Source organism: Sinocyclocheilus grahami, unplaced genomic scaffold (assembly GCF_001515645.1).
Source record: "Sinocyclocheilus grahami isolate Dianchi unplaced genomic scaffold, SAMN03320097.WGS_v1.1 scaffold36.1, whole genome shotgun sequence".
NCBI classification, from domain to species: Eukaryota; Metazoa; Chordata; class Actinopteri; order Cypriniformes; family Cyprinidae; genus Sinocyclocheilus; species Sinocyclocheilus grahami.
In genome coordinates this window covers 2,914,112-2,940,461 of record NW_015505215.1, presented here as the reverse complement: position 1 = coordinate 2,940,461, position 26,350 = coordinate 2,914,112, and the positions used below count along the sequence as shown (strand labels likewise).

The following is a 26,350-nucleotide window of genomic DNA, read 5'->3' as shown; positions in this document are numbered from 1 at the left end:
TAAAAGATCAATACAGTACTGAGACTGATGGGTAACTAATCGTTAGAGCCCGCTGGGGGGGACGCCCAGCATTTGACCTTGCTGTAAATGCGAGTTGTTTCTGTAATTCTGTATTGTGACAGAAATAGTTATTCTCTAATTGAGAGGATATGATTATGGAGACCTGTTCTATTTTCTCGGGCTTGGGTTCGAAGCTGGGAGTGGAGGATAGATGTTTTGAAGGTCTGCAGGAATTGCTGGGATTACAGGCAGCTGTTGCATCTGGCCAAAGAGAGAGAGAGAGAATTCAAATGAAAAAAAAATTTGCAAAACAGCTGTTTGTGATTTTGTTAAAGCACATCACATTTTTTGTAAGTCTCTTACATAACTCTATGAGAGTACAGTTTATTTGAATAGATTCCTCACAGTAGTGGCTCAAAAAAGTATTTGGGCATTTAAGCCATACTTAATGTCTCTGCGTTATATTACAAAATATCAAACCAAGTGGCATTTATTTTACAGAAATATAGCACACACTTTTCAAGCACAACATTTCACAAAAAGTTGTTTTGAACACTTTCTTGTTGACATTAATGCGACATGTTCATTATTCAAATTTGTTTGCAGATAACACTTGCTTTGATATTTTGTATTTAATGCAAAAACAATTATACACTCTGTTCAAAAGTTTGGGGTCAGAAATTTTATTAAATTTATATTTTTTTCAGCAAGTATGCATTCAGTTGATCAAAATGACATTCATGTCAGTGTCAACAATTTCTATTTCAAATATTTGCTGTTCCTTTCAACTTTCTATTCACCAAAGAATCCTAAAAACAAGTATTATGGTTTCCAATATTTTGTGGCAAAACTGTTTTCAACATTCAGAATAATTTGAAGCAGCAAACAACCACATTAAAATTATTGTTGAAGGATCATGTGACACTGAAGACTGAGTAATGGCTGCTGAAAAATCAGATTTGCCATTGTGGGAAGAATTTTACATTTTAAAATATATTGCAATAAAAAACAGTTATTTTAAATCATAATAATAGTTCACTATATTAATATTAATGTAGTTTATATCAAATTAATACAGCCTTGGTGAGCATAAGAGACTTCTTTCAAAAACATTAAATCCCACCAACACCAAACCTTTAAACAGTAGTGTAAGGTCTACTTAACTGTCCTAAAATGTCCAAATATTTTTTGGGGCCACTTCGGGTCAACAATTTAAACTCTCATTCAAATATTACACCATTATATTTGATCCTTCATGAAAAATGCTTCGTGTACAAGGAATTACTATTGTTTGCACAGGCTGTTTTTTTTCTCCATAAACCCCACCCGACTAGACCTGTGAACTGGAGAGAATGCACAATGCTTTTACGCAAAGCATTTATCCAAACCATTATAAGAGATCAAATATAATGTTGTAATATTTGAATGAAAGCTTAAATTGTTGACTCAAAGTAGCCCAAGAAATTATTTGGACACTTAAGTAACACCATTGTTCAAAAGTGTGGGAACTTTATGATTTCTTTTAAAATGTTTTTTTTTATATAAGTTCTCACTAGTCTCTCTTCTCAGGTCAGCGTTAAGTCTGATACCAAGTACATACCAAAACATTTGGAAACAGTAATTTTCTTTACTTCATATTTCATGTTCCTCGTTCAGTACAGCTGGTGTTTAAAAATGTTTTAAATCGCAGCTCAAAGGAGCTTTATTAAAAGTGCTCGTCAATTAAATGAAACCCTGTCCTGAACAGAGTTCGGTATCCTCTATTTCCCCTGGAGTTTTGTGTCATGTTGATAGTAATATCCATTTTCAGAACCATGCCAGCTGGATTATCTTGAGTTACAAACACAGCATCTCATCATCAGCACACGTCTGCCGAACAGGTAGCCTAATCCAGGTTATGCCAAAATGCTCCTTATCAATGCGTTTCAGGTTGCTCAAAGGCAAAATGCCATTCACAATGCATCAGAATGTGAAAGGCTCCACAGACAGTGCTATGCCGTCTTTGAATAGTAATAGGAGCATGCATGGCTGGTTTAAAGGAATGTTTTAGGTTCAATACAATAATGTGAAATTAATTTGGACTTTTTTTGGAAGCAAAAATCAGTTACAGTGAAGCACTTACAATGGAAGAGCAGGGACATACAATCTTGTATTTGTGGTACTTTCATTCAGTTTAAAACTTGCACAATTGGTGGCTGACTAAATACTTTTTTTCCCCACTGTATATTTGAGCTGTAATGTTTTCTTTATTGCCATTTTTATGTTGGGACTACATTTCTAAGCAGAACTAAGTAAAAAGTTATATTGCATGTATCATTTAGTTAGAGTTATATGAGTTTTGTTTTTATAGCTAGATAAATATTAAAATGGTGTTGTTCACATCGCTTTTTTAATCTCTTGTTCCCACTATAAAAATTTAACAGGTGATTCTCACAAATATGATTAGTTGACCCCAAAATCAAAAAGAAAGAAATAATATTTTGTTTAAAGAAACAGTTTTTAACCCATTTTTAAGATAATCATATTGTATTATATGTATTTTAATGTTTATCTCTTTGCCCCCACATATTTCAAGACCTTTACTGTAACTATTATTTTTTTCTTTTGGCTTTTTAAAATCAAATTATGATCATGAACATTCAATATTTGAAGTACATTCAATAATTACTAATCAACATAATGGCAAAAATGCTGTCAATAGAGTTGAACTTGTATGGAACTCCTATGGGATTCCTATAAAGGGAATATAGGCTTGCAGTACCAGAGTTGGCCACCTCGGTGCAGGCACTGTCAGGTGAGGACACAGGGCTGAGGTTAGGCTTTCTTGTTGCTGGTCGTACCTGTAGGAAAGACACAAATAGAAGCCTTTAAGAAAACATCAACCACACTCTTTAGAGCAGTGCTTAAGAACAGTTACTGCATAACTAAACTCTGTTTCCAGAGTGGAATCGGCCACAGTCTTATGTCTCACCTTAGTAAGTTCTACAGAAGGCAACGTCTCGCTTCCAGAGTTAGGGGTGTTGGCTATTTTAGGAACGAGACCTCCAGGCAGAGTTGTTCCCCCCAGTCCAGCGGGCCTGAGTTGGGGGGCTGTACTGCAGGGAGGTGGAAGGGAGATAGGGCTGTGGGGTCCACTGCTGGAGCCTGATGAAGACCTTCGTCTGATGAATGCTATCTCTACTGTAGGTTCTGGTCTGTAGGGTCAAACAGTGACATTTGTAAACATCTGACTTTACATTCTGTCACCATCCACACGCATTTGTCTTGGACAAAAGCAAACTATCACAAGATACTAAGCATATTTTCATTATCTTATCATTCTGCAAAGGTTGTCTTGAAAGGTTGTGTTTATACACACACACACAGTATGTATATATATATATATATTTGAGTTTTAACCTGAGTTTTGTTCGAGTGAGTATGCTTTTGGCTTCTTCGTGTGTTACTCCAATGAGTGATTCCTTATTGATGGATATGAGCTGGTCCCCAGACTTTAGTCTCCCATCCTGGAGTAAAAAAAAACATTCCCTTCACCTTAATGGGCTTCACTTAATTTCACTTTACATTACTACAATTTACTTCACTTAAACCTGTTTAAAAATACAGTAATATTGTGGAATATTACTAACATTTAAAATAACTCTTTTCTATTTTGAAGTGTAATTCATTGCTGCGACAGCAAAGTTGATTTTTCAGTAGTCATTACTCCAGTCTTAAGTGTTTCATGATCCTTCAGAAATCATTCTAATATACTAATTTGGTGTGCAAGAAACATTTCCTATTATTATCAATGTTGAAAACAGTTGTTCTGCTTCATATTTTTGCAGAAACTGTGATACATTTTTTTCTGAATTCTTTGATGAATAGAAAGTTCAAAAGAACAGCATTTATCTGAAATAGAAATCTTTTGTAACATTGTAATTTACTGTCATTTTTGATCAAGTTAACGCATCCTTCCTCAATAAAAGTATTAATTTCTTTAAAAAAAAGTCTTACTGACCCCAAACAAACCTTTTAAAAATTGGTGTAATTTACTGAACTTCACCTCACTTTAATTTACCTCCCTTAACTTGACCTTAATTTACCTCACTTCACCTCACCATAATCTACTTCACTTAGTCTCACTTCACTTCATTCACAAACTACTATGGTGTTTCACTAACCAAGAATCAACACAAAAAACTGGTGTATTTTATTTATTTGATTGATTGATTGATTGATTGGTAATTAACTTGTTTTTCTTCATAAACTCAAAAACATGATCTTAAATAAAAAAAAATTTCAAAATAATAATTATAATTAGTGGTCGACCGATATTGGTTTTTTGACAGCCGATGCCGATGCCGATATCTTGGAAAGCAGGGTGGCCGGTGGCCGATATAAAGCCGATATAATTTTATTTATTTTTACCCTCTACCGCATGGTGTAGCCATATGGCAACATACTCTTTGTGTTAATTTCCTTGCCACTGTCTCTTTAAGAGAACATTCTCGTTTTTTTTTGTTGGAAAGAGAAGACCTTAGTTTAGCCAATGATGTGCTTTGATTAAGTCACATGACATGCAGTTTTTTTTCTGTGGCGAGATTTCTGACAGACTGCCGTCTCTTGTCAGTAGCTGCTGAAAGCAAACTAAAACGTCAGTAACAAACAAGGACCAATCCGTGTCACTTCTACAAAAAATTCTAAAACATCACTGTTATGATGTTATGATGACATATTCACCTCTCGAAAAAGTTTTTAGAAAATTTGTTTTTGGTAAATCATTCAAATGTATGTGTTGCCAAGCGGCAACACTGTGCAATAGTGGAATGACATTATTACAATAGTTTAGCTAGCTAGCAAGGTCAGCTGCAATTTGTTAAGCTGTAACAATAACAACATTAATACTAGCGAAATAATGTTGATTAGTCGTATGTTAATAGCATTTGTATTATGGATATAATCAAATTGAAATGGCAATTTTACTTTTGATTAAATATGAATACAGGTAACATTACATCAGTGAAATCAAAATCATTATTCAGCAAAAAAAGAATAGAATAAATAAAAGCACAAGTTGTTGGAAAGTATGTATAAGGTGTCAATTATACGTTGTAATTGAATCAACACAAACAACATTTCTGAATAAAAATATTAAATATAAGCAAGCTTACACTTATTCTAAGTTAGATCCACTATTGTATGCTGTTGCCGTATGGCAACATATCATAAAGTACATTAAAATAATATTTTTTTCCCAATTTTTTTTTACAGCACTACAAAGGAAGTAAACACTGTAACCAACAGGGCACTCAGTATTCTGGGAGTTTGTGTGGATTGGGATTTGGGAATCATATTTTTTCAAATAAAGCCAAGGTAACACTCATTTTACACACAGCACACAGTGGAAAAGACATGAATATGGCAGTGGGCAAATGCATAAAGCGCAGCATAATTTGAAATCACGAGTTTAAAGTTTATCGATCATGCATCTCCAGTGAAGCTGAACTCTCCTCCTGTCCGCATTCCATTCGCACGGACCGACCGTTACGCAGAGAACACGAGATCGTGCAGGATACAAATGCACACTTCACAAGATCTCACAACTGGATCCGACTTAGTTCGCAAGCTTTGTGAAATTAAATGTTCATTAGTCATTCAAAGGTTTGTTTAAATTATATAAATGCGTATTTGCTGAATGCTGACGGCAAACAAGAAAGTATTATAATGTTTGCCTTTCTATTACTAATAATATAAAAGCAATCGTTATAATACTTTTTGTATACATTATAATTCCTTTGTTTAACTGCTCTATCTGATTAGCCAGACTGACTTCTATCCGTATTAGACAGAACTGTTAACGACAACGGCGAACAAGAGGGAGAATGTGAGCACTGTGTGCTCAGGCGCTGCCGCTGTAAAATAAAAGTCCCGCCTCGAACGCATCGGCCAAACAGGAAAACTTATCGGCCGATGCCGATATTTAAAAAATGCCGATATATCGGCCTTGGCGATATATCGGTCGACCACTAATTATAATGATAAAATACCTTTTGGCAATCGCCTCCTTGTATTATTTCCTGAACACACACCATTGGCCCCTCTGCACGGTTAGCTCCGCCCCTGATGACCATGCCTAATCCTGTCCCTTTGGCAACACATATCAACTGAATCATGCAGTCTCTGGGGAAAGAGAGGTATACATAAGGGCTTGGATCAACAGCAGAAACAATGGCTCCTGAGGTGATTCGTTTTTTTCCCCAATAACCATAAATTAAGCTTTAGCGTTAGTTCTGGCAGGTCACGTGAGTCAAGCTTGCATCAGCTGATTCTCAGCTGATCACATCTACCTATAGGAATATGACACCTATCGCGGCATTCCTATATAAGCTGCATTCAGTATTATTCAGCAGCCTTTCAGCTTGCTTCGGAGCAAATTACCCTCCTCCATCCCCAGCTCCACCTTTCGCCACAGTCAGGACTTAGCTTTCTGATATTCCTTGCTAATCAGACTCCTTTATCTTGAATAAAGTGTTGCACTTACATATCATTGAGTACATTAATGATATCTGCCTTGTTCTGTTCTGTTAACCCTGGGGGGGGGTATTATTGCTGCTCTCCCTGCTCATTCATGACAGGCTGCATGGATGGGCAGGGAGGTTTTTTGCCCAGAACAGAACCATACCGCCAAACCAAACTTTATGCTAAGTATCTATCATTTTGACGATAGTGGTCCTGACAGAAATTAATCTTTTGTGGGATTTCTCTTTTACTCAGGCTAGTTCAGGTGTTTTCAGGCTCAGACGCTTCAATTAGTACACTAGTAGCAGCAATAGTGTGAGAAAGCTGCTGGGTTCTGTCATTTGTTTTGGTAGTAGAATTATTTGAAGTATACACAAAAGGATCACACAAAAGCACTGGATAAAATCTCAATTATATCTACAGTGTGTTGTTTGGTTCTCACGTGCAGACTTGTGGAGATGGGGAGGTAATGCAGGCAGTGGTGTATACTGGGTTGGGGTCTTTAGGGCTCAGAAGCAGAGGACTGGTTGATCTGGAAGATGAGGAGGAGGAGGCAGTGTCGGTCAACTTTCCTGAAGACAAGAAATATGCTTTTTAATCATTTCAGTCTCTGCAAATGACACAAATTAATGCTACTATAGCAATACTGAAGTACACTTAGAAAAATAACCTATGCATTTATTTTTCTTACCTATTTATTTTGTTATATATTTTGTATATACACTACTGTTCAAAGGTTTGGGGGTTTTTAAGATTTTAATGTTTTTGAAAGAAGTATTTTATGCTTAGCAATGATGCATTTTTAAAACAGTGATATTACGGAAAATTATTACAATTTAATATAAGAGTTTTCTTTATTAATATATCTTAAAATGTAATTTATTCCTATCATGTCCACAGCCATTACTCCAGTCTGATTTGGCACCCAAATGACATTTCTTATTATCACATTTGAAATGGTTGTGCTGCCTATTAATCAATTTTGTGTTGTATTAATAATTTTTTTTAGGCTTCTTTGATGATTAGAAAGTTTAAAAGAACAGCATTTAGGTTAAATAGAAATCTTTTGCAACATTATAAATGTCTTTACTGTCACCTGTGGATTTAAAGCATTAAAAAAAAACCTTACCAACCCCAAACTTTTGAACAGGATGTACATACACATACATTGTTTCAAGTCTATTCTGATGCATGTTTGATGTAAAAATGGCTCTTTATGTAGAAAGACAATGATAGAAATGGCTTTTTATGTTGAAAACGATGTTATGGAGGACCCAAACTAAATATTTTTCTAAGTTGGCAAACTGTAGGCTCCAATTGCTGCAAGTTCTCAAAATCAGACATTAGTCATTCACTCCTGAAATGCAGTAAATGATAGACGTAGTGGAAAATACCTGTGGAAACAGAATTGTCTGATCCAGAGCTGGTACTACTGCTGGAGCCATATTTTTCCATTAACTCAACAAATTCCCTCCTATGATAAAACATATAAAGATACATGCAAAATCAGTCGTATACCTGGAGACATAATTGTCCAGTGAATCATAATAAGAGGGCTTTTGTACAGACTAACCCTTTCTTAAGAATTTTTGTGTCTGTGTTGTGTTCAAAGCATAAACATTATGTGGGTTTTCCATTCTGTAAAATCAAGCATTACGTAAGTATGAACATACTTGTTCTAAGGAAGTCCTGGAGGAAATTATCATTCTTATTTTTTAAAATACACACACACACAAAACATTAACCCCCCAAACTACATTTTGTAAGTCTCATTAAATGCAACTTCCTCATTAGCACTCAAAGTAGTTTAGAAGCACTTAATTAGATTACGGATGCAATAATTGTGATAAATTGGTATCAAAGTCAAGAGCCAGACTGTTTCCAAACCAGAAATGCGATCTAGGCAGTAATCTTTAAATGTATATTATGTTCTCGAAATCTGTGTGCTGTACTGAAACAGTTTGTTTGAGGTGACTGATTGTCCATTAATTATGAAGGTAATCCTTTTACAATGTTACAGATTAAAACTTGACCTCAGCTGGTTTAACTCAGGACACATATGACAGACTTGCGGCCCAAATACGTCAACAGCTGTCAAGTCGGGAGTACAAAATTGCTCATCAGGAAGTCACTGAGACTAGCAAAATGCCAGTTCAATTTAAACAAAGACAGACAGGAAGAACTTGACAACTGCCCAAAACCGAGACCTTTGGCTAAGCAGACAATGCCAAAACAAAAAAAAATCTCGGCAGGCATACTCCAAAAATTACTCAGCATGGAGTAGCGGCTTGATGTTGTCAGTACAGACTTACTATATCGATCTAGTACCCTAAGAAGATTTAAAAACAACTATACTCATGTTTGGAGTTCTTTTTTTTTTTTTTTAAGAATAATAATAATAAAAAAACAACAAAAAATTGCATCATACTAAACAAAGGCTAAAATTCTCAAAGTGCTAAAGACTTTAATGTACTTAAGAGTATTAAGACTATTTTTAGATAAAAAAAAAAAAAATCAAGACGCTCATCTGTACTCATCCATTTATAGGATTAAGTATATAATATCCGACAGTACACATTCTGTACTTGGCAAGCAAAATTTCCTGTCTCCATATAATTAACCTCTTAACTGTCACCCCCCTTTTTGAACATAGACGTGAAAGTGCACTACTCAAATGTAAATTGTTATAATTCATAAATGCTTTTGAATACAGACCTAAGGTTGGTAAAGAAGACAATCTACAGATTATTGCAGAAGTTAAATCATTTAAAAAAAAATGAAAGCATAAAAAAGTTATAGAAGTTTAAATTTACTGTAAAGAAAATGTACTGTACTATTTTGATTTGATTTTATATAAAATAAATATTTTATAACATATGTTTTAATCCACATTTAAAGCCATATGTCTAAATAAGTTGTGTTCCAAATTTGAAGTTGATATAAAAAAAATGGAGGTTCCTATGCAATTTTGTTTAGGCGTCATACCACAAACAGCCACCGGGTGCCATCCAAACTCCATTGAATTTTTTTTAATGCATTTTTCTGTCACAAATGTATCAATTTCTCTCTCAATATTACTTCTATGACAAAATAACCACAAAATATGAAATCTTGAGACTCAGACATTTCCAACGATATGTATTTTGTCAAGATTTTGAAAAGTTTTAATTCTAAAAGACCGTAATACACTTGGAATATGACACCTCCCACTAATCTTTAAAAGATTTTAAAGTACGATTTCCATGGTAACGCAGTGTCCGATTTCAAAATGGTTTTCACAGGATGAATTTGGAGGTTTTAAGCTTTCAAATGATATATAATTTATGATAATTACTAAAACATGTGATAGGAAAAAAGGAAACGAAGAAGAATTTTTGTTATGATGTATATGTTTTGAGGTGCACTCTTGTCATAATTAATCTATTACTGTTCCTACATAATTTTTAACAACAAACAGTGGTAAAATATCTATTTAGGAGTCTTAGTCCTTTCCAACAATATATAGTTTGTCATGATTAGATTAGGATTTAATTGTAATATATTGAAGTAAACTTAGGCATAATACGGGACGGTGACAGTTAAAGGGTTAAAATCTTTAAACACAAAACAAATCAATAATATAAAAAGTAAAAATAAGTAGAAAAAAATATATTCCTTTAAAAATGTTTAAAATATCACCCAATTCATAAAAGTCATCTTACCTGGAAGCGTCGTCACGTACTATCAGTAAAGACATGTGATTTGTAGCTGACGCCATGCGAAGAACTTCCACTGCCCTGATAAAACATCAAACCGATTTTTCAGTTTAGTTGTTTTAATATACTTCAGGCATCTTCTAATTGATTACAGATCCATAACCAATCCAGAATACATTACTTTTCATTTGTAACACCTCCTAAATTCATGTTGTTGACATCGAAAATGAGGTCCCCTGCTCTAAGACGCCCTGAAAGACAAGGGACATCATCCATCATTTCCAGAATCTAAGTAGAAGCATTCAGTGGAGATTTTGGGAAAGTGAACATACCATCCTGTGCTGCCACGCCACCTGGCAAAATTCGTTTAATGAAAATACCGAACTCTTCACCACTCTGTTCTCTGTAGCCCCCAATAATCTTCACGCCTGTCAAACCGAGAACAAGATTTTGGGGATTAATTCTTTATATGGGGGTGAGAGAACAAAGTAAATCAAATTGTGCACCAAATGCCTTGAAAAATAAAGCAGTGTAAACCAGTTTTCTAGGAATAATATTATAAACTGAAAAAATTGTGCTGTGGTTCTCACCAAGTCCTCTTTTACAGTCTGTAAAGTCTAGTCTCTCCACAGCACGGTTGACGCCATGGGGCCCCATTATTGTCCTAAAAAAAGAGATTCCATTAAATATTAGTGCAAGAGATATTATCATAAAAACAAGATTTTCAGAGAAATGTTCCAGACTGTTAAAAATACAGATCATCGAATGGATGGTAATGCAGTTGACCCTCTGAGGCATGAATTATAAAATCCCCAAAGGAAAGAACATAATCATTCCCAATCCTTTTTCCCCAAAATATTGCATATTGGGAGAGTTGCACATCTGCCCATTATAACAGAAGATAATGGTAAATATTCCAGGAAAGAAAAAAACCATGTAAAGGGAACATTCATATAGAATAAAGGAAAAATTTCCAATGTGGCTTTGGATGTAATTTTACACCTGAATGGTTTAAAAAGGCTTTCAAAGATCTGTGCTGTAATGTACACCGATGCTTCAGAGGGTTAAATCACTCATAATTTAGAAATACTGAAATTTATTAATTTAAAGTGAGCTATAAAGAAAATCAATGCTTTTTTATTCCAGTAAACAGAACAGTGGTTGAAGTAATGGCCCATTATTAGGCAAAATAAAAAATATCACGCCAGAATAAAAAAAAGTGCTTATACAGGAAGTAGGTTATTGTGCATGGGTTTATTTTAAAATCACTCAAACATGTTCACTGAAAGCACCAAATGATAATTATTTTATAGAAAGAGGGTATGTATCAAATCCAACGATGGCCTGATCTCTATTGCATTTAATCCCTTTAACAGACTGAAAGCAACAGAAAACAATGTCTTACCTTTAACTAGGACATTGAGTAAAATGTTGCATGTGTAAAATTTTTAAAAGCAATTTCAAAACTGACATATAATATTCACTTCAGATTCAATTTAAATGTGCATCTGACTTCATCAAAACCCAGCAAACAGATGTTATTTAAGCTTTATCTGTCTGTTTGACAAAGAGGCATGCACTTTTGAAAACTCATGCACTCTGCAAAAACACAGAAAGAAAAGAGAAAATGATCACAAAAATAGAAAAATAAAAACAGCAGAAAAATTAAATAATACAAATCAAAGAAAATAACTGGAAGGGGGGTATACTTGTGCATTGTGTACAACATGTAGAAAATCTAAACATGTGAAATGCATTGCATTTATTCATACCTGGGGTCACTGAGACCCCAAACGTATGTACTGTTTTATGAAAGATATGCATTATCAAGTTGATATTTTGTTTATAATCAGATCAGGAAACTTATGTTTTTAAACTATTAAAATCCAGTTAATATTTATTTTGCATGTTTTGCACTGACAGTACAAATATGCAAGTTATGATATTAAAAAAAATGTAAAAATGCAAAAACATTCTGTCAAACATTCTGTCAAAATATGGCAATGTTTTTTTCAGCACTCTGTATTTAACAGAACTACACTCAGGAAAAAAGCCAGGTTAAGTGGTAACAAACATATGCATTAGCTAAATACCCAACCTAAATACCCAGATGATGATTCAACTCCAGGACTTTTTTAATCTCAGACCAAAGTGCTGTTTTTGTTTTGTTGGGTTCATGTGGCGGTCAGCGCGAACTGAACAGGATGACAAGGACAAAAGCTTGTGCTCCTTACTAGTGATGTATTTAACCTGATTCCCATCTCCGCAATTTGTGTTATTTGTTATCTCCTCTGCTGCATTGTAAACAATGCACTTTAATCTCTGTCACAATAAGAGCAACGAAGAGAATTAGAATTACGTTCAGACATCATCTGTCCTGTACCGCAGCAGGCAGGTCATGGTTAAGGCATGTTTATTTCCTTTAAATCTTCATCAAAAGGATTTTGTCCTACACAAACCTTATATAAGCATATATCATAAAGCATTTTGGGAAATAAAAGGATCTGTCTTTAACGAGTCACCCTGAATAAAGAGAGCTCAGATGTAGAGCACGAGATTGTGTTACAAAAGATCCAGCATTAAACTGATCACTTAATTCTAATCTGTTTTACCTTGCTCAAGCCATGTAAGGATATGCACTCAAGTGACTATAGCGAAACTACGCAGGCATCCCCCTATAGGGTGCATCCTGTCCATCTTTCTCTAACTTTCCATTTCCTGCTGGATCATCACCAACATAATGATAATGAACTTTAAATGACTTTAAAACAACAATTTCTTATGTACAGTCAGCAACTCTCTGTTGTGACTGAAAGCTAGTTTATCTGCATTATTAGAGCATCACAACTGATTAAACAGAATATTAGAATATGCTGAAATGTTCCAAGGCAGTTGTAACATCCATGCCCAACACATACAAACAAGCAGAAACATAAAGGTAACGACACAAGCACAGCAAATGAGGCTATGATAGACATCAAATAAGCTTTAAAAGCATTAGTATTTGCTTAATCTAAAGTCACTCAACCAGATAATGGCATTTCCTACCAGTAGAGGAGTGATAGCCCGTCAAAGTGTTCTGCCTCCACTTGTGGAAGCAGTGCCATTGCAGTTCCACAAGCAACTGATGATGTATTGTAAAGTCTACGTTATCACCGGGTTGGGGGGAATGGCAGTTCAAATCAGGTCAGTCTCGATGACCGAGAGACAGCAATCTACCCAGAGAGTAACAGACACACTCCTACCTATCCACTAATCTCTCCTGATACCCCGCAGTCACATGGTTCGCCTCACCTCTCTCTGTGCTGTCACAGCTGATGATGATTCTGCCTCTCCGGAGGCAGAAAAGCTCAAAACTTGACACCCGGCTGTGATGTGGAACGAGGGGATGGGAGTCTGACTGCATGATTTCTGACCCAGGGACACTGAATCTACAGTCCAGTTGTTTTTTTTAAACTGAAAAGAGAATAAGAAACATAAATTAGCTTTGTACAGATAAAAGCAACTACAGTATATATAAACATAACAAATAAATCAAATAGAATTTCATTTTTAAAAAAGTATCTAAAAACATGAATGAAGAAGGGGAAAAAAATTGTTTTACCACTTACAAATTCCAATTTTAATATAAGGTCACCGGGGACAGTTTGTTTTAAAATCTCATAGAAAAAAAAAATCAACCATGACACATAGCCTATAAATAAAGCACAATTTCTAAATATTATAATCTTTTAACCCTTAACGACCCTTAATCCTTATCAGTCCTTGAATGCAATCATAGGCGAAGGTTAAACACTGCCATTCAGCTAGTGACCAGGAGGAGGCGCTTTGAGACCCTGCTGGCATTTTAACGTGCAGTTATGATGGCAGAATGAAAATGATTACTACTAGAGCAGGGATAATTGTAACACCTTTTTTTTTGCTTTTGGGTTTTTGCTATTTTTTCCCTTCGAAAATATTGAAATGAAAGTTTTGAAATTTTACCTCAAACATCTTTACCTGTGTCAATTAAATTTGACACAGGTAAAGCTATCACTCCTCTATGTTAACTTTTAAATATCGTTTTAATATGTTGTTAAAATGTCCATTATGTTGTGAGAAGAGTATTAGCTGGCTACCTGTTCAGACCGCAAACTGTTTAGAAGAGATTAATCTACTGTTTAAAGAGATTAAGAAGCTTCCTGAACTTTTGCTATAATTAACTTGATTCAAGTGGATATTTAATAACAATTATTATAATGCGTAATATCTTATATGTGATAATCACATTTTCACTCACTCAGCAACAAACAAGTTGCCTATTGTACCCAGGGCTGCATTAAGACCTCACTGGGCCATGAGGCTATGACTTACTGCAGGGCCCCCCACTACAATAATAATGATAAACATACATACATACATGCATACATACATACGTATACACATATATATATATATATATATATATATGATAAATAGGATTTATATGCTATCAAAATTTTTGGATACACAGAAATTTCATAATTCTTGTTACCAATTTCAATATCAAACAAAAAAAAAAACTAGCCCAAGTAAAAAGTAAACAGTCACAAATTATAATAGCACAAAGATACATGCGAAATCAACCTACTTAAAAAAATGAATAAGAAATATTATATTGTATAAAGTAAATGTACAAATAGACTGAATAGTCTTCACTGCATAAATTCAATATACACGATTGGAGTCAATGGGGACCAGAAACTTTCTGGTTATGAACATTCTTCAAAATATCTTCTGTTTTGTTGAGGAGAACAAAGAAATTCATACAGGTTTAGAACAACTTGAGGGTGAGTAAATGATGACAGTATTTTCATTTTTGGGTGAAGAAGATCATATAATGCCAGGATCTCATATAGCCTACTAATACACATGCTTTATCTTTAGCTATTAACGTTCATGTAAGACACAACTGACTGTGTTGACGAGGATACTCGCAAAGACTGGCATTTTGACACAAAACAATGTATATTTGAACGTTTAAGCACAAGGCACGAAAAAGAACTCAAGTTTAGTCAGGGGCTGTACGAGCAGGTGCGCGCCGCGCAATGGAAGGCCAAAAGGGCCAAAAACACGTGAATTTTAAATTATTTATTTAATTAATTTATTTTTAAACACGCATATTTCACACGTAAACAACACGTATTTAATGCGTTAAATACGTGTCGTTTAGCGTGAAAAATCAGCGCATTGAATACATGTATTCAACGTGTTAAATAAATAAATGTTCAGCGATTGCACTCATCAGACAAACAGTAATTAGGTACACAGGTGATGTTATAAGACATAAATATTTAAGGCTTTCAGGATTAGAATGAGAGCTTGTACTCGGGTCAGGACAACATAAGTATTCTACTGCTACTACCATTAAAGATCCTCCTATTTCCTTTTTTTTTATTGAATAATGTTGGTAACCAAACCAATTTAGTATTTTTTCTATACTATGGAAGTCAATGGGGACCAACAACTGTTTGGTTACTATTGTCTTTTATGTTCCACACAAGAAATAAACTCATAGAAGTTCGGAACAACACGAGGGTGAAAAAATGGCACAATTTTCATTTTTGGGCGAACTTTCCCTTTAAGTCCTGTTATGATCTGACAAGTTCTGTGCGATACTCAGATCTATATTTTCTACTGTATAGTTTCATATGTACAAGTAATCTTCATTTTTAAGATTTCACATATGCTTTTTTATATGTGAGTAATGGTAACATGACCAATTTACACCCTGGGATCAATAAATTATATATCTAATTTATTTTCCATAAATGTGATATATCTTACCAGGTTTCAAATATAAATACTGTCTATAAAAATAAATGCTGTCTATGTTATAAGGCTTGTGTTATTATTTCTTCACCAAAAATTTCACCTAAAAATTAGCACCAAATAAAATCAGTCAAAAATCCATTAACAAAAATATAGTTTTATTTTCACATTACAATAGAACTAATTGACAAGAAGCTACTGTTGCAGAATATTAATTACGTTTTGCAGTGCATCAATAGCCGGACTTCTGACAGGTCCTTCAAGAACGTCTACATCCTGCAGTTGTTGCATCTGTGCCTCGGTTGGACTGAATTGGTTTGCAGGAACTGTTACAACTTCCTGCCAATCCACAGCAGGAATTGCACCATCTTGAGCAGGGCTGGGTCCAAAAATCCCAGTGATGATGTTTGCCTCTGAAGACATCCTTTGACAAACATCTGATTTCATGTGTGTGGTGACGCAATCCATGATTGTTCCACTGTTCCCAGTGCGCAGATGTGTAGCTCATTGGTACAGTCAATGACTCCATCACTCTCAAGAAATGAGAAAATCTGGTGGTACACATCAGTCATACCCCGCCAAAGATCTCCCCAAAATGATCCTCTGGTTGTGGACACTTCTACTATGGATGGAACTTCCACTTATAGATCCACGATAAAGGTTCATAAACAAACAAACAAACAAACGGTATTGTTTTCTCCTCTGTGGTCACATCTAACTCGAGATGGAACCCCATACCTAGCCGTGGCTTGTACAAACTGGTTAAACACTGTGCCAGCCCTCTTGTCAGAAGCTTGCAAAAATACAACCAGTCTGATGAAGCCACAGATTCCCCCATGGATCACTATTCTATATTCTAGGCTAGATGTGAAATGTTAAAAATTAAGATTACTTGTACATATGCTCCACTTATGAAACTACTGTATACAGTAGAAAATATAGATCATCTGAGTATTGCACAGTTTAATTTATTGCACTTATATTATTGTACTATTAAAGCATTGTATGCTTAAAGATATAAAGGATATGAAACTGTAAATAAGATATAAGGAATTTTAATTAAGCTGCTGACAAGTCTGAGGTAAGTACTGTCACGCCCCTGGACTGTCTGTGTGTATGTTTTCGTCTCCATGTGCTCTCCATGACCCAGTTTCTGTTTCTCGTTGATTGTATGATTTGGTTCAGGTGTGTCTTTGCAATTACCCTCGTTACCCCATGTATTTAAACCCCAGTCTGTGCAGTCTGTCTTTGTTGGGTCTTAATGTTATGTATGTGTGTCTTCAGCCATTCCTAGTGTGGATTGCCCCTTGTTGTGGATTGTAGGGCTGTGCGAAGAAAAATGCGATACAATAATGTGCCACATGCTCAGATGAAACAGTTTTACTCAGCTGTTGCCGAGTCAGTTCTGTGAACTTCTATAACTATCTTGTGTCATATATATATGGTTATTTGTATGTATGTATGTATCAAGAGCTCCTGTAAAACCACAACAAATTCCTTGTGTTTGCACACACTTAAGTGGTGAATAAAGTTCATTCTGATTCTGATTCTAATGTAACTAGCATACATGTTTCACTTTTTGTGTGAAGAAAGCACCCCTGCAACAACTTCTGAAAGTGAACGGTAGTGTTTTATTCTAGCATTACATAAAAATGTCATTTTAACATTTAACATTTACTCTATGAATTCAATATGCACTGATTCTTACTTAAGCTACAAAAGTTATTTAGGTAAGAGTAGTGAGTGATTTTCTCTTTGTCTTTTGTTCATGGCCCCAAATATTGCAAGCCGTAGCGATATGCATATTGCGATATGTACATTTGCGATATTTTGATAATTTCAATATATTGCACAGCCCTACTGGATTGCATTAAAAACTGTTACTTTGATCCATGTCTCTGCATCTGCTGACAACTACAAATTGAAACAACTTAAGTCAGAGTAATCTATTGTGTCTGTAGTAACCACTGATTTCAATTTGGAACCTATTTAAAACACTGAACTTGTCAGACCATAACAGGACTTAAAGGGATAGTTCACCCATTTTTTTCACCCTCATGTTGTTCCAAACTTCTATGAGTTTATTTCTTGTGTGGAACATAAAATGTGATATTTTGAAGAATGTTAGTACCCAAACAGTTGTTGTTCCCAATTGACTTTCTATAGTATGGAAAAAAAAAATACTATATGTTGGTTTGGTTACCAACATTCTTCAATGAAAAAAAAAAAGGAAATAGGAGGATCTTTAATGGTGGTAGCAGTAGAATACTTCTGCTGTCCTGACCAGAGTACAAGCTCTCATTTTAATCCTGAATCTCTTAAATACTTATGTCTTAAATACCATATTTAAATACTTTAAGTCTTTAAATTCATTTAAATGGATGACATCACCTGTGTACCTAATTACGCTTTGTCTGATGAGTGCATAATTGCTGAACAAAAAGAGGTTTCAATAAGTGCCATCTGCTGGCGATAGCTGTAAATGTAAGCACAATAAAAGCTGTTGTTTACAAAGATATTGATTGTTTTCCAAAGACAGATATTGATTGCAATGGTCTGTATCTTAAACCTGCATTGATTGCAGTTGGTTTATGTTGTCTTATTGTTTAAGAAAAATACTTTATTGTTTAGATTGACTTGACATTTTTATGCTTGTCAATAGGGGTGCTCCTATTGATCGGCTACCGATCACTATCGGCCGATAATCACTTTGGGATGTTTAATCGGCGGTCTCTAAAAAGGCTGATCTCAAAAAACCGATCTCAATGACGCGTCTGCCATGAGAGGTTTGCCACGACATGCAGCGGCACCGTCTCAGTCTCTGTCCGGCACGGGTGAAATCATTATAATGCTGAAGGTGAGGTACAGTTCATATTTCTTCATTAAATAACTTCTAAAGTAATTTGAAAACTTTCTGTGAGACATAATTTCACAAACAGCGTGAATTCAGCATCATATTATTAAAGTGACCTTCAATGCAGACACGCACGCCAGCATACAATGGAACTTCCGTCCGCAGCAGTCAGAGATTTACGTAAGATTATATTTTTTTGTGATCAACTTTTTGTTCAGATTTAAAATAAGGACCAACAACTATTTTCAACAATAAAAATAAATGTTTCTTGAGCAGCAAGTCAGCATATTAGAATGATTCCTAAAAGTATGTGTGACTGAAGACTGGAGTAATGGATACAGAAAACTAATCTTTTCCGTCATAGGAATAAATTACATTTTGAAATATATGAAAGTAGAAAACACTTATTTTAGATTGTAATAATATTTCACAATATTACTGTTTTTACTGTGTTTTTAGCACATGTGCTTGTGTATATATTAAATACATTCCAATAATCATAAAAAAGGAGTGTAAAGGAAGATTATATTTTTAAGTCTGATTCTTTCCTGCCAATACTAAATATTTTCAGGGATTGTGGTGTAAATTGTCATTTGGTGCCATAGAATGGAAAACTGTATTTACCTTGGCATAGTTAAATAATAACAGTTCTGTACATGGAAATGACATACCATGAGCCTCAAACGCATTGTTTCCTCCTCCTTATGTAAATCTCCTGCATTCAAAAGACCACTGATAAATAGGCGAATCAGAACATAACACCGACTGTGACGGTACACTAATAGTTACACCGACTGAGTCAGGATCACTAATAGTTACGCCCCCAACATTTGCATATACCCGCCCATGTTCTATGCCAGCCGCCAGCCGAACCTGCACAGCCGAATCATCACAAGTTCTGCAGGTATTGAGAAGAAACAAGTGAGGATAATAGCGAAAATGGCAGATTGTGGAAATAAATGTTATGTTCCAGGCTGTGCAGGGGAAGTGATGTGCAGGGATGGGTTGGTGTCTGTATTCAGAAAGGCACGGAAAGCAAATAACGCACGTTCTAATAAAAAGCAAGCCACTAAAGGGACATGCTTAGCTGCTTTCTAGCGGTAGCCTGTTACATTACAGTGCATAAGATTTCACATACCACATAAACAGAGTAAGGAGAGATGACTGAGGATGACGGCGAATGATTTACAGATCCTGAGCACCACTGACGAACATCTGATCTTGTAAGATGTGTTGTAAGTACTGCCGCTGTAGTTTACATAGAGCAGGTGCGATTGTAAATCTCTAAAGTGAAAGTAAAACCATCATGCATTCGAAAGCAGTTTCAATGCCCCGCATATTAATAGCGGCTCCCTGATGCCCGCATTTTATATATAGTATAATTATTATCGATATAACTGCGAGAGACAGTACTGAAATATATATTTTCCCTGTGTTTATTTCCTGCTGTGTGAGCTACACTGTTGCCAACTCTTGCGAGACAAATAAGCAACCGCAGCTTCAAAAAAAAGCCCAATATTTTTTGGTAATTTATTATCATCAATATTATTTATTATCAATTATTTATTACCAATAAATGAGCCTGCAACATATTAAACTGAAACTACCCTTTTAATCATAAGTTATTTTACAAAAATCAGCAAACTGCAACAAAGCAGGAACAAAACTCATCTCCAATCACCTGTAACAAACGGTATTGTTTTCTCCTCTGTGGTCACATCTAACTCGAGATGGAACCCCATACCTAGCCGTGGCTTGTACAAACTGGTTAAACACTGTGCCAGCCCTCTTGTCAGAAGCTTGCAAAAATACAACCAGTCTGATGAAGCCACAGATTCCCCCATGGATCACTATTCTATATTCTAGGCTAGATGTGAAATGTTAAAAATTAAGATTACTTGTACATATGCTCCACTTATGAAACTACTGTATACAGTAGAAAATATAGATCATCTGAGTATTGCACAGTTTAATTTATTGCACTTATATTATTGTACTATTAAAGCATTGTATGCTTAAAGATATAAAGGATATGAAACTGTAAATAAGATATAAGGAATTTTAATTAAGCTGCTGACAAGTCTGAGGTAAGTACTGTCACGCCCCTGGACTGTCTGTGTGTATGTTTTCGTCTCCATGTGCTCTCCATGACCCAGTTTCTGTTTCTCGGTGATTGTATGATTTGGTTCAGGTGTGTCTTTGCAATTACCCTCGTTACCCCATGTATTTAAACCCCAGTCTGTGCAGTCTGTCTTTGTTGGGTCTTAATGTTATGTATGTGTGTCTTCAGCCATTCCTAGTGTGGATTGCCCCTTGTTGTGGATTGTAGGGCTGTGCGAAGAAAAATGCGATACAATAATGTGCCACATGCTCAGATGAAACAGTTTTACTCAGCTGTTGCCGAGTCAGTTCTGTGAACTTCTATAACTATCTTGTGTCATATATATATGGTTATTTGTATGTATGTATGTATCAAGAGCTCCTGTAAAACCACAACAAATTCCTTGTGTTTGCACACACTTAAGTGGTGAATAAAGTTCATTCTGATTCTGATTCTAATGTAACTAGCATACATGTTTCACTTTTTGTGTGAAGAAAGCACCCCTGCAACAACTTCTGAAAGTGAACGGTAGTGTTTTATTCTAGCATTACATAAAAATGTCATTTTAACATTTAACATTTACTCTATGAATTCAATATGCACTGATTCTTACTTAAGCTACAAAAGTTATTTAGGTAAGAGTAGTGAGTGATTTTCTCTTTGTCTTTTGTTCATGGCCCCAAATATTGCAAGCCGTAGCGATATGCATATTGCGATATGTACATTTGCGATATTTTGATAATTTCAATATATTGCACAGCCCTACTGGATTGCATTAAAAACTGTTACTTTGATCCATGTCTCTGCATCTGCTGACAACTACAAATTGAAACAACTTAAGTCAGAGTAATCTATTGTGTCTGTAGTAACCACTGATTTCAATTTGGAACCTATTTAAAACACTGAACTTGTCAGACCATAACAGGACTTAAAGGGATAGTTCACCCATTTTTTTCACCCTCATGTTGTTCCAAACTTCTATGAGTTTATTTCTTGTGTGGAACATAAAATGTGATATTTTGAAGAATGTTAGTACCCAAACAGTTGTTGTTCCCAATTGACTTTCTATAGTATGGAAAAAAAAAATACTATATGTTGGTTTGGTTACCAACATTCTTCAATGAAAAAAAAAAAGGAAATAGGAGGATCTTTAATGGTGGTAGCAGTAGAATACTTCTGCTGTCCTGACCAGAGTACAAGCTCTCATTTTAATCCTGAATCTCTTAAATACTTATGTCTTAAATACCATATTTAAATACTTTAAGTCTTTAAATTCATTTAAATGGATGACATCACCTGTGTACCTAATTACGCTTTGTCTGATGAGTGCATAATTGCTGAACAAAAAGAGGTTTCAATAAGTGCCATCTGCTGGCGATAGCTGTAAATGTAAGCACAATAAAAGCTGTTGTTTACAAAGATATTGATTGTTTTCCAAAGACAGATATTGATTGCAATGGTCTGTATCTTAAACCTGCATTGATTGCAGTTGGTTTATGTTGTCTTATTGTTTAAGAAAAATACTTTATTGTTTAGATTGACTTGACATTTTTATGCTTGTCAATAGGGGTGCTCCTATTGATCGGCTACCGATCACTATCGGCCGATAATCACTTTGGGATGTTTAATCGGCGGTCTCTAAAAAGGCTGATCTCAAAAAACCGATCTCAATGACGCGTCTGCCATGAGAGGTTTGCCACGACATGCAGCGGCACCGTCTCAGTCTCTGTCCGGCACGGGTGAAATCATTATAATGCTGAAGGTGAGGTACAGTTCATATTTCTTCATTAAATAACTTCTAAAGTAATTTGAAAACTTTCTGTGAGACATAATTTCACAAACAGCGTGAATTCAGCATCATATTATTAAAGTGACCTTCAATGCAGACACGCACGCCAGCATACAATGGAACTTCCGTCCGCAGCAGTCAGAGATTTACGTAAGATTATATTTTTTTGTGATCAACTTTTTGTTCAGATTTAAAATAAGGACCAACAACTATTTTCAACAATAAAAATAAATGTTTCTTGAGCAGCAAGTCAGCATATTAGAATGATTCCTAAAAGTATGTGTGACTGAAGACTGGAGTAATGGATACAGAAAACTAATCTTTTCCGTCATAGGAATAAATTACATTTTGAAATATATGAAAGTAGAAAACACTTATTTTAGATTGTAATAATATTTCACAATATTACTGTTTTTACTGTGTTTTTAGCACATGTGCTTGTGTATATATTAAATACATTCCAATAATCATAAAAAAGGAGTGTAAAGGAAGATTATATTTTTAAGTCTGATTCTTTCCTGCCAATACTAAATATTTTCAGGGATTGTGGTGTAAATTGTCATTTGGTGCCATAGAATGGAAAACTGTATTTACCTTGGCATAGTTAAATAATAACAGTTCTGTACATGGAAATGACATACCATGAGCCTCAAACGCATTGTTTCCTCCTCCTTATGTAAATCTCCTGCATTCAAAAGACCACTGATAAATAGGCGAATCAGAACATAACACCGACTGTGACGGTACACTAATAGTTACACCGACTGAGTCAGGATCACTAATAGTTACGCCCCCAACATTTGCATATACCCGCCCATGTTCTATGCCAGCCGCCAGCCGAACCTGCACAGCCGAATCATCACAAGTTCTGCAGGTATTGAGAAGAAACAAGTGAGGATAATAGCGAAAATGGCAGATTGTGGAAATAAATGTTATGTTCCAGGCTGTGCAGGGGAAGTGATGTGCAGGGATGGGTTGGTGTCTGTATTCAGAAAGGCACGGAAAGCAAATAACGCACGTTCTAATAAAAAGCAAGCCACTAAAGGGACATGCTTAGCTGCTTTCTAGCGGTAGCCTGTTACATTACAGTGCATAAGATTTCACTTACCACATAAACAGAGTAAGGAGAGATGACTGAGGATGACGGCGAATGATTTACAGATCCTGAGCACCACTGACGAACATCTGATCTTGTAAGATGTGTTGTAAGTACTGCCGCTGTAGTTTACATAGAGCAGGTGCGATCGTAAATCTCTAAAGTGAAAGTAAAACCATCATGCATTCGAAAGCAGTTTCAATGCCCCGCATATTAATAGCGGCTCCCTGATGCCCGCATTTTATATATAGTATAATTATTATCGATATAACTGCGAGAGACAGTACTGAAATATATATTTTCCCTGTGTTTATTTCCTGCTGTGTGAGCTACACTGTTGCCAACTCTTGCGAGACAAATAAGCAACCGCAGCTTCAAAAACAAGCCCAATATTTTTTGGTAATTTATTATCATCAATATTATTTATTATCAATTATTTATTACCAATAAATGAGCCTGCAACATATTAAACTGAAACTACCCTTTTAATCATAAGTTATTTTACAAAAATCAGCAAACTGCAACAAAGCAGGAACAAAACTCATCTCCAATCACCTGTGAGCAGAATAGGATTGGAGAGATGGAAAAGGAGCAAAACACAAGAGCTTCAAAGGGGAGCTGTAACATAGCCACATATTTATAGCCTACTAAAATATTTGCGGAATATTTGACAAATTACGCTGCAGCACTTATATTTGTGTTTCTTTCATTGATTGACAGACAGTGTCAATCAATGCATTGGAGAATACAGTGAACATAAATGAAAAGAAACGATGTTGCTTGTCAGGTTTTACTAACAAGCAACCATATATTTTTTAAATAAACCCAAAAAACCGCAACCCGCGACCCGGGATTTTTTGACGCAACTTTACAAAAAAAGAAGCCCAAAGTCGCATATAATACGCGGACTTGGCAACTCTTGTGAGCTACTGAAATGAGCCGCACTGTGAAACAGCCAATCAGAGCAGAGCTCAACATTGAGCCTCACTGTGAAACAGTCAATCAGAGCAAAGCTTCACGTTATTATTCATGACCCTTCCAAATAAGGTAATAACAGACCATTTCATTCTAGAGACAAATCCTAGGGTTGTAAATGGACAAGTAAAACCGTTTCTGGAGATTACCTAAGCCACATACCTTCTAGATATCAGAGAACAATTTTAAATATTGTATCAATGCGTTCAATGGCACCTTTAAAACATTGATTGTGTGATTTCAAAAATTTACTTTCATATGGCATTCCATAAAAAGCATATTTTTCACATAATGTCTCTGAAGATGAAGACTATCCAAGTTGATTTTTGTATGTTTGAACGTTTCTCAGGTTGTACCAGGAGAAACTGCGCTGGCTTTTTATAGGGTCCGAAATCCCACAGACAAACCAGTGATAGGCATTTCTACCTACGATGTTGTACCTTTTGAGGCTGGGCAATATTTTAATAAGATACAGGTAAATATGAAGCATTTAAATAAACCTATGGTGACATTACTATTATAATTTATGTATATCCATTTGTTACCTAGCTCACTAAAGAACATGCTAAATTCACTCATTAGTGTGCTAATACACTGCTTTTTTCCCCCCATCAGTGTTTCTGTTTTGAGGAACAGAGGTTAAACCCACATGAGGAAGTAGACATGCCTGTTTTCTTCTACATTGATCCAGAGTTTGATGATGACCCCAGGATGGCACGACTTGATACTATTACACTCTCTTATACCTTTTTTGAAGCCAAAGCAGGACAGCGGTTACCCATCCCTGGGTATAGCTAATTATGCATTATTTGGATAATTTTAATCAGAATTATCTTCAAGAGAGTGTGTTCAGTTATCATTTTGGTAATGATTACTGTATATGTTGTCACGTTTCACTTTGTCTGTTAAGCTTGTATCAAACAATTATAACAAAAACTGAACAGTAATGAAGGCTGATCAAGACAATAAATTGTAAGTTACTATTTTTATATATACCATAAGATTTTTTTTTATATATATCAAACAACTGAGCTGTATATGAAAAATTTGTGTCAACATTTGTCAGGATAGTGGCTTACTTTAGAACACTAGAGGGCAGCATTTGTGCATGTTTCTTATTGTCTTTTGTGCATTGAAAACAATAACACATATGGTGTACGACTTGCTGATTATTGTGGAATAATGAATATATTTGGATTTCATACAACTGTAGCAGATGCTTTATATAATGCATGCGCAAATGCTCTTAGTGGTGCTTCAGTCAGCAATATTACGCAACAACTCTACTCAAACAGTTTGGATTATACATAATTACAAGACGCAAGTCACAAACAAAATGAAATGTTAAAGTAAAGATACAAAAGGATATTAGAGTAGTCATTAATCACACTGAATGAGATCCTGAAGATATGTAGTTTTATTAATATTAATGAAAAGTGATTCTGTAAACAGTATGTGGTATAATTGCATAATAGTGGTTTAAGCATAAAATATGAATACAATTTTCAAAAACAATCTTTGTAATATGTTTCGTAGAGACTTAAAGAAT

General features: G+C 35.2%; 2 protein-coding genes across 2 annotated transcripts in view; one reads left to right on the top strand and one right to left on the bottom strand.

The window, feature by feature from the left end:
• Window positions 1-13,513, bottom strand: part of LOC107581670 (syntaxin-binding protein 4-like) — a 25,226-nt gene extending 11,713 nt beyond the window's left edge. Inside the window, exons 1-12 of the mRNA XM_016267287.1 lie at window positions 13,245-13,513; window positions 10,787-10,860; window positions 10,529-10,624; window positions 10,378-10,447; window positions 10,203-10,277; window positions 7,896-7,975; window positions 6,944-7,073; window positions 6,030-6,162; window positions 3,400-3,506; window positions 2,972-3,194; window positions 2,762-2,840; window positions 164-261 (exon numbers count right to left, since the gene is read on the bottom strand). Of these exons, the coding sequence (XP_016122773.1) occupies window positions 164-261; window positions 2,762-2,840; window positions 2,972-3,194; window positions 3,400-3,506; window positions 6,030-6,162; window positions 6,944-7,073; window positions 7,896-7,975; window positions 10,203-10,277; window positions 10,378-10,447; window positions 10,529-10,624; window positions 10,787-10,860; window positions 13,245-13,303 (1,224 nt within the window). The 5' untranslated portion in view covers window positions 13,304-13,513. The remainder of the gene's footprint in view (window positions 1-163; window positions 262-2,761; window positions 2,841-2,971; window positions 3,195-3,399; window positions 3,507-6,029; window positions 6,163-6,943; window positions 7,074-7,895; window positions 7,976-10,202; window positions 10,278-10,377; window positions 10,448-10,528; window positions 10,625-10,786; window positions 10,861-13,244) is intronic.
• Window positions 13,514-16,481: 2,968 nt separating this feature from the next.
• Window positions 16,482-25,599, top strand: LOC107581637 (cytochrome c oxidase assembly protein COX11, mitochondrial-like). The gene is made up of 4 exons (XM_016267260.1): window positions 16,482-16,496; window positions 22,797-22,880; window positions 25,151-25,276; window positions 25,417-25,599. The coding sequence occupies exons 1-4, from the start codon at window positions 16,482-16,484 to the stop codon at window positions 25,597-25,599; spliced, it is 408 nt and encodes a 135-aa protein (XP_016122746.1).
• Window positions 25,600-26,350: the final 751 nt, after the last annotated feature.